The sequence below is a fragment of the Rutidosis leptorrhynchoides genome, chromosome 4 (assembly GCF_046630445.1).
Source record: "Rutidosis leptorrhynchoides isolate AG116_Rl617_1_P2 chromosome 4, CSIRO_AGI_Rlap_v1, whole genome shotgun sequence".
In the NCBI taxonomy this organism is placed as follows: Eukaryota; Viridiplantae; Streptophyta; class Magnoliopsida; order Asterales; family Asteraceae; genus Rutidosis; species Rutidosis leptorrhynchoides.
The window spans coordinates 41,602,819-41,612,093 of record NC_092336.1 but is presented as its reverse complement, the minus strand read 5'-3'; the positions used below and the strand labels follow the sequence as shown (position 1 = coordinate 41,612,093).

The following is a 9,275-nucleotide window of genomic DNA, read 5'->3' as shown; positions in this document are numbered from 1 at the left end:
TTGTATGATACCACCAATTGAGAATTAAATATCGTTGTCTTTAAATTGGTGAATGTAATGATACAATGAGAGGTTTTTTCTGACCAGATTAACTGAAAACGTATTTTTTATATAAATTGTGCAATTTAATCAGATTATTTCGTGACCGTCTTTCAATTATTACTCTAGCCATATCAAATGTTGCTAGTAGCATTTCGACATTAGACTTCTGGTAAGGATAACATGACAAAACAACTACTCCCCCCTTATGATAGTTTTTTCTTTTTTTACTGACGAATATGAATGCAATTATCTAATTACTACAGTATTATATTCCAAAAGGGTCACTAGAGGTTCAAAAGACCTTTTCACCCATTAACTAGGTCTGGTCAAATTGTATATTTAATCAATTAGGAGCCAAATCTCTTACCAGTTCTCCTAGAAAAATGAATAAGTCTTCATGTTGAAGTTCATATAAAATCTTCATAATCACCCTTCCCCTATCAAAACCTCAATATTTACAAACAAAACAACTATGAATTTTCAAATACTTCTAGCAACAATCACAACAACTGCAGTTTTGTGGGCAGCAAGTGCTCAAAATGGACCAAATTGTGAAACTTCATGTGGCAATGTAACAATTACATACCCATTTGGTTCAGGTGAAGGATGTTACTATAGTCCCGATTTTCTTGTAACTTGTAACCGATCATCCGGTGTACCAATTCCTTACTTTGGATTAAGCACAGGTAACGTTGTTATTTCAAATATATCGATAAATCAGAGTGAAATCGAAATTATGATGTTTGTAGCCCGTGATTGCTACAATACTTCTGGTCGAGAAAGTAGATCCCGTCCCTCTTTAGCCTTACGGGATTTTCGAATCTCGACCAAGAATAAGTTTGTAGCTATTGGTTGTGACACACAGGCGTTATTTAGTGTAACGAGAGACTCGAGAGCCAATGTGACTGATGGTAGTGGATGTAATTCTATATGCGGTAGAAATAGTCTTATGACAAATGAATCTTGTTCGGGAGTTGGGTGTTGCGAAGCAGAAGTACCGGAAGGAATGAAATCTTTTCAAATATTACTAAATAGTTTTAATAACCACACGAATATAACGGATTTTAATCCTTGTAGCTATGGTTTTTTTGTTGAAGAAGGGAAGTTTAGCTTCTATACGAATTATTTGCGCGATTTCAGAAGTGTTGAAAAGATGCCTATGGTACTTGATTGGGCAATTGGTAAATTGACTTGTGATGAAGCAAGTAGGAACAGTGATAATTTCTTATGTAAAGGAAATAGCGAATGTGATCAAGATTACAAAGGTCCTGGTTATCGGTGCATTTGCCGTGAGGGTTACGAAGGCAATCCTTACCTTCCAAATGAGTGCAAGAGTATGTTTTAGTTCAATATTTTGGATCCTAATTTATAATTTTCATTAACTTGATATTAATAATTTAATAATTTTTGTTCGATTTTAGATATTGATGAGTGCAAACGTGGTAAACATGACTGTGAACATGAATGTGAAGATACAGAAGGTAGTTATACTTGTTCTTGTCGAAAAGGTTACTCTGGAGATGGTAGAAAAGATGGAACAGGATGCACAAAAGATGAATGAGTTCTTATAAAATTTGTTATGGGTATGTAAAGTTTATGAAATGTGTAGTACTTTATTCAAAACAGTGAGTTATGATTAATTAGGGCCGTTTACTTTTATTTTGTATTAACTAGTGTCTTTATATGCCTCTATTTCGGAAGGGGTCTCTGTTTCTATGTCTGCTGCAAATAGATCATTTTTCAGATTAAGTGACAAATAAACAACAATTTTACTTATTCGATTAACAGTTATATAAAAATAGATCATTGAGTGGAAACTTTTCTATATATATTTCAACACATGCCATTTGAAGTGTGGGTAGAAAATGCAAGTAGGTCTTCGTCATTCTAAAATATGTCCATGTGTTCTGTTTCCAAACTCACTTGTTTTTTTTTTAAAGCAAGCAGAATTTATAAAACACGAATAAAAAAATACAATGTTCATATATACAATCACGACATAGAAACAAAAAGAAAAAGTAGACGAATTAGTTGCAAAGCATGCAACTCTATAAGAACTAACTCGAAAGATAAACGTGCGGGCTACTCAACCAAGTAAGCCAATCGAATTTTTTCCCCTTGGATCTAAGCGAAACCCATTCAAATGACTTGACTTGGATTTCACTAAGAGTGACCGGAGCACACCATGAGATTCCACGAAAAGTTTTGTTGTTTCGATTCTTCCAAATGTAGTATGCGCTTATCCATTCAATAGCTTGCCAAATCTTCTTCCCGAACGATGTCATTGGAGACCTGGAGTTGCCTTTTAAAATCTCACCGAAACTATAATTTGTGAATGAACCCAAACCCACCATTGGTATACCCGATTCCATATATCCCATGCATATGAACAAAATATCAAGAGGTGATCCGTTGTTTCTAAATCATCATCACAAATGGGGGCATCTACTACTATGTAGATCGATACCCCTTTTGTCCAATTCAATACGAACCGGTAGTCTTTTCTTCATTAGCCGCCACACAAAAATTTCAATCTTTTTTGGAACCAAGTTGTTTCTCAAAGTGTGATTTGAGGAGTTGCCCGAACCAAGAATTTTCTCATCACATAGCCTTGATAATTTTTTAACCGTAAAATCTTTGCCCCCGTCCAATGTCCACGACCACTTATCTTTTCCATCTCCTAGATCAACCGTACCAACCTTCTGTTCTAGCGAATTAACATCCCCCAGCCCACGACCCAAAAGCTCACGGGCCCAGGCCCATTTGAATTCACCATTTTGGAGACGCATTGCTACTGTTGCATGTTTTTCTGTTTCTAACCTATATAAGCGAGGATATAGATCACAGAATCTTTGACTCCCAACCCAAACATCATGCCAAAAAAACGTATCTGCCCCGTTACCAATAGTCTTCGAGAATGAATTTTTGAACTCGATCTCAAGGTCTTCTATGTTGTTACCTGCAAGAATAATATTGTACCACGTGCCCCGAGTAGGGCGGTAACCTAAGTCACCACCCGACTCCAAGCCACCACTCGAACCGTAAATGCTACGAATCACTTTACCCCAAAGTGAATTAGTTTCGGTTTTGAACCTCCACCACCACTTTGCAAGTAAAGCCAAATTTTTTCCTTTAAGGGATCCAATGTTTAACCCACCCAACCCATAGGTATTAAGAATAGTATCCCACTTGACCCAATAAATTTTTGACCCCGTATTCGACCTACCCCAAAAAAAATTTCTTCTCACACACTCAAGTAATTTTAAAACACAATTCGGGGCACGATAGAGCGAGAAAAAGTACAACGGCAGACTCGAAAGAACCGATTTGATAAGAACCAATCTTCCTCCAAATGACATCGATCTCATTTTCCAACTCGAAAGGCGTTTCTTTATTTTTTCAATGACCGGCTCCCAATCTTTTAATTTCTTCATTTTACTACCAATCGGGAGACCAAGGTAAGTAAAAGGGAATGATCCCACTTGGCACCCAAATAAACTTGCAATTTCGAGCAATTCACTACTACCAACTCCAATTCCATATAAACAACTTTTATGAAACTTCACTTTTAGCCCGGATGCTAACTCGAAACATTTAAGTAATTTTTGGAGGTTTCGAGCATTAGAACAACTACATTCACCCATAAAGATGGTGTCATCCGCATATTTCAAATGTGATACAATAACTTTCTCATTTCCTACTTCAATGCCTTTGAAAATACCCTTATCTAAAGCACTTTTAGTAAGGATATTTAGACCCTCCACCGCAAGAATAAATAGAAAAGGAGATAATGGGTCGCCTTGACGAACACCCCTTTCTAATGTGAATTCCTTTGTCGGAGATCCATTTACAAGCACGGACACCGAAGCCGTTGATAAGCAAGACTTAATCCACTTACACCATTTTTCACCAAACCCCATACATCGCATCACTTCCAAAAGAAAGTCCCAATTAATGCAATCAAAAGCCTTCTCGAAATCAACCTTAAAAATAAGACCTTTTCTCTTTTTCGATCTAAGGAAATATATGCTTTCATTTACGATTAATGCACCATCAAGAATATATCTTCCCTTCAAGAAAGAACTTTGTTCCGGACCCACTAGCAATGGTACAACTTTTCTTATACGATTGGAGAGTAATTTAGCAATTATTTTGTAATAACTACTAATGAGGCTTATTGGGCAAAAATCGTTTAAACGTAGAGGATCGTTTACTTTTGGCACTAATGTAATAAAAGAAGTGTTACAACCTATCGAGATCTCTCCTTTTTCCCAAAACCAATTTATTGCACCCATTAATTCGTTTTTTATGACTTCCCAATATTTCTTAAAAAATCTCAAGTTAAAACCATCGGGGCCCGGCGTTTTGTTACCATCACAATCTAGTATTGCCTCATGGATTTCTTTCTCGTCAAACTTAGTCTCTAAACAATTCGCCTCATCTTCTGATAGAACAGAATAGCTCAAATCTTCTAAACTCGGTCTTTCATGCTCACATTCTTTAAATCGACTAGCAAAGTGTTTAACCGCCTCGTTTTTTATCTCATCCGGTGAGTCATTCCAATTACCATCAATTAAAAGGCCACGAATCGCGTTTCTATTGTTTCTCATACGCATAATCGAGTGAAAAAATTTACTATTTTCGTCCCCCTCCAATATCCATTTAATTCTCGCCTTTTGTTTTAACATACTCGTTGTAATTATCTCCTTTTCAAACCATATTTTTCTTGATTTTCTCTACTTTTCTAATTCTATTTCATTTAATGTTGTTACCTCTGCTTTCAATTCCAGAATCTTTGCCTCTGATATGTGGGATTCTATTTCTACTTCTAAAATGTCAAGCTTAATACTACTCCATTCCTTAATCGCATTTTTAACATTTTTTAGCCTATTCCTAAACACACAATCTTTTCTATCTATTATCATTATCTCCTTTTCCCATGCCTCTTGTATAATCTTATTCACCTCTTCATCATCTAGCCAAGCATCAAAAACTTTAAACGGTTTCGGCCCAAAGTTCCTTTCTTCATCTTTTAAAATAATAGCACAATGGTCCGATAAGTGTCTATCCATTATACTCGCCGTCAAATCTTTCCATGGATGAAGAAATTTTTCCGTAACGAGAAACCTATCTAGCTTGCTAAATTTTAACCCATCTCCGCTAACCCGAGTGAAAATACGCCCCGACATAGCTATTTCTATCAAACAATTATCCATAATGAACTCATTGAATCTTTTTGCCCTATATTCTACGTAGTCACTATTAAATTGTTCGGCCTCATTCCTAACCTCATTAAAATCCCCACACAATACCCACGCATTATTTACATCCGATTCCATTAGATTCGATAGCTCTTCCCAAAATTTTTGTTTCCCGACATCCTCATGTGGTCCATACACATTTACAATATTACACGTCGAGTCCGAATCTAACCATTTCCCAGAAATCCCGATCACATAGTCCCCTCTTATAACTGACTTGGCCTCATAAATATTGGTGTCCCATATTAAGAGTTGCCCACCCGATTTACCCACCATCTCTTTTTGAATGAACTCACAATCATCCGATCTCCACAACTTGCGTATCTAATTAAAATCAACGGTTTTCAACTTTGTTTATTGTAACGCTAATAAAGAAGGTTTCTTTGTTCTAATTAAATTTCTAACATACCCCAACTTATCCTCTTTTGTACCCAAACAAAACCCACGAATGTTAAATGCAACTATCTTTATTATTAAACCCAATAAAAACGAAGAACAAGGATAGATTTTCTTACTGTACAGGGGCTTTACGCTTCCATTTGAGCCCTAATTTCTCTCCATACTCTTTAACCTCTTGCGACTTTATGTTGTCGGAAGAGCACTTACTTCTTTCTTGATTTGACTTTACGCATACCCCCTCATTCATCTGATAACATTCTGAACAGCAAGATTTAATTGGTTGCGTATATGATTTATGTATCGTTCTTCTACCTTTCGAATTAGCATTTATCATCATGCTTGAAGTCTTCCATTTTCTTAACTTGGCCCAGCAACAAGTGCCCTTCTTAACCTCCAACCCACTCGATTTTACTGGTACAGAATGTGCCTTTTGTTTGTTACTTTTATTGGGCTGTTGTTGCTTATTATTTTGTTTGCTTACTTTATGTTCAACCGGCCCACTATTTGCTGACCTGAATTTAACTGGAGACGAATTATGAGTCCCACTATCTATTGCACCAGACCCACAATCTGTTGATCTCTTTTGTTCAGGTGATGATCCATTAGGCCCATTTGATTTGGTCCCACTATCCTTTACCCTAGAAAAAGGAGATTGGACAATATTATTGCTTGCGACACTCAATGAGTATCCCAACACTTCATCATTATTGTTTTGTTCAAAAAGTTCCTTACTTCCCAACACTTCATCATTATTCCCTACCTCTTCATGTTCCCTACCGTTATCATTCTGATTAGCATTGAATTTTCCGGCCACCGGAGGGATCTCGGATTCCTGCATCTTGATTTGATTCAAGTCAAAGACTTCTTCATCTGATTCAAACCCAATTGACCCATCATCATCTTCGTCATCTTCTGCAAATGTGTCTTCAATGAACTCATCATCATCATTATTTTCTTGATCAACTGTACAATCTGCCATAAAGCTATCGACCACTTCTAGTTGTATTGGAACAATATTACTATTTTCCTTAACATGAACACGATGAATACTGTCACCAAGTTTAAATTTCACTTCTTCATCAATCGTATATGACTCTTTAGAATGAATAAGAACGCTACCCACCACCAAGTTTTGATTTCCATAGTTTAATTCACAGTTTTCCATCTCAATGACATCACCCCATAGGTTTGCAATTTTTTTGAATGACACTTTATTCCACCCTCTTATTGGCACCCCCTGAATATCCAGCCAGATTAATCTACGATTGTGTGTAATATGACCATTAATAAGGAGTTCACATCTACTCCACTTGTGTATTGCAAGTTCTTTGTTATAAAGAATCTGATTTGCCTCATGAGTCGATTTGAATATAAGCAGAAATTTTAAACCCCCCACATATTTGACTTCACAATTGTTGATACCATCTGCCTTGCAAAGTGATCCTAGATGAGTACTGTTTTTCCAATCATGTACTACACCCACCAAAGTACGTTTATCTATGTGGTTAATACTATCTTCAACCTTGATTTCCACTACTTTGTTTAGAGCTTTCCAACCTTCTTCATTCTTATAACACCTATTATCTTTTATCTCATTCCTTTGAATCTTTTGTCTAAGATCCTCCCCATTCTGTCTTTCCATGTCCCTATTCCTTTGTAGTTTCATTCGCAAATCTTCACCAAAGTTTCCTGCCACATCCCTATACTTTCTATCATCACGGAATGCATCATATGAGTACCCCTTGACGTTTGTTTTGTTGTTCAGACGACCATCAACAGGGGGGTTTTGCTTTGTTCTTTTAAACGCTTTGAATATTCTGATCTGGTTGCCGTCAAAATAGATGTTGCTGCAGGCGTTAAGAAGCCTATCTTCATCTATAACATTTGCGAATCTCACAAAAGCAAAGCGTTGGCCGTTTCTTAGGCGTTTGCCTGCCATGTAAACATCACGAACATCTCCCATACACTTGAATGCCCTCCACAGTTTAGCAACATTCCAATCGTCGGGGAAGTTGAAAAACATGAAAGATATCAAATGGATTCCAAAAAGTCTTGATAACCGATCTTGGAGTCGAACGTTGTACCCTTCCTGATCCCTAATCATGTCCGAATTTGTGTTTCTTGTGCTTCAATGCCATCTCCATCAAGACTTTCAATCAAAACCAAACTATTCCCATCGATCGTTCCCATAGGAATACTTAAACGAATGGGTTTTCCCCACCCGAAATCCACTTCCTTGAACCGAAACCTGTATAAACTCGACGCACAATATGATTTTATTGCAACATAATCTAGACCTTCGGTTTCCACACTTAACTCCAATGCTCTTGAAGTTTCAAAAGCTTGTTGTAAATTCTTAACTAGTTGAAGTTCCATCTTTCTTTTTCTCATTTCAGCAACAATTGTATGTAATTCTGTTTCATTTGGATCCGTTCTGATGACTGTAAAAAAATTCGACAAGATATTCCCTACAGTTGTTTCCGGAAACTTTTCCAACATTTTCGTTCGCATGTCCACAACTGTAAATAAGTAAGATGGACCTGAAAATGTTCCGGAACGTTCTGCTTCTGCTTTCATTCCTATTTTGTAAATCAAAGATGTTAATACCTCGACACGCGAAGGGTTGTTCAAAGGTGTCCCTGCTTTTTCATACATGGCTCTAACCTTGTTTTTCATGTCACGTAGCTTTGAGTTCGAAAACACAAAACTCTTCACAACGCGCTTTCCATTGGTCTCATAACGATTATTTAGTGGCACCGTAAAACTAGTACTTGGAGACAAAATAAAATGTGGGTTAACAGGTTAAAGAAGTACTTTATGTTGAATATTATATAAGCCTGCGGTGTTACGTGCCACAGTAGCCCAATGGTTCATAAATGTGCAAAGGGTGCAGCCATCAACAATCTTGTGAGATATAGAAATAGCTACTGTGGTTCCACCACATGCACAATTATTAAACTGAACTGCAAGTGGACTCAAATTGTTACTTGTGTTATGCCACTCTAGACCATCAGGAAATAGGTCACATCTGATTTGTTTATCGTGTTCGATAACAGAAATGATGTCGTCCAAGTAAGAATATTAGAAAACCCCGTAGGTTATTATATTATTACATATTGACTAATCACTTATTTAAAACCTAACGGACTGAGCCCTATACAATTGGGTTAGGCAAGTATATATTCTATTTACCTATTCTAATATGTTCGATAACAGATGTCGTCCATTTTGCTATCATTAAATGCTTCAAGAAACGTGACTCCGTTATCGTTGCAGTTGACGTAAGTTGGTCTTGGTGTGGGAAACTTGCCTGCAAAGGGATGATATTGGTTTAGTGTTTGTGATAATGATTTTTTCTAGGTGATGGGCTTTATTGTAAAAAGTGACGAAATTCGGGTAAAAGAATATGGCGGGAATGTATGCATGATGAGCACATTGATCAAGCAAACTAAGGTTGAAGATTTGGAGGTTCGAAGGGGTCGGAGACGAAGGTTTGATGGTTTCTCGAGATACGATGGTGTGAAATTTCTTGATTGTAGCTATTTTTCGGAGATTTTTGATCGTCGTCGTCAT

At 36.9% G+C, this 9,275-nt stretch overlaps 3 protein-coding genes across 3 annotated transcripts; 1 reads left to right on the top strand and 2 right to left on the bottom strand.

Moving 5' to 3' along the window:
* Window positions 1-514: 514 nt before the first annotated feature.
* Window positions 515-1,693, top strand: LOC139840583 (wall-associated receptor kinase 2-like). The gene is made up of 2 exons (XM_071830843.1): window positions 515-1,376; window positions 1,464-1,693. The coding sequence occupies exons 1-2, from the start codon at window positions 515-517 to the stop codon at window positions 1,601-1,603; spliced, it is 1,002 nt and encodes a 333-aa protein (XP_071686944.1). The 3' UTR covers window positions 1,604-1,693.
* Window positions 1,694-4,778: 3,085 nt separating this feature from the next.
* LOC139840582 (uncharacterized) lies at window positions 4,779-5,579 on the bottom strand. The gene has a single exon (XM_071830842.1). It carries the CDS (start codon window positions 5,577-5,579, stop codon window positions 4,779-4,781), a length of 801 nt encoding a protein of 266 aa, XP_071686943.1.
* A 2,223-nt stretch (window positions 5,580-7,802) lies between these two features.
* LOC139840581 (acyltransferase-like) lies at window positions 7,803-9,275 on the bottom strand. Its single transcript, XM_071830841.1, has 4 exons — window positions 9,090-9,275; window positions 8,917-9,058; window positions 8,517-8,665; window positions 7,803-8,411 (listed from the first exon to the last, which is right to left on the bottom strand). The coding sequence occupies exons 1-4, from the start codon at window positions 9,273-9,275 to the stop codon at window positions 7,803-7,805; spliced, it is 1,086 nt and encodes a 361-aa protein (XP_071686942.1).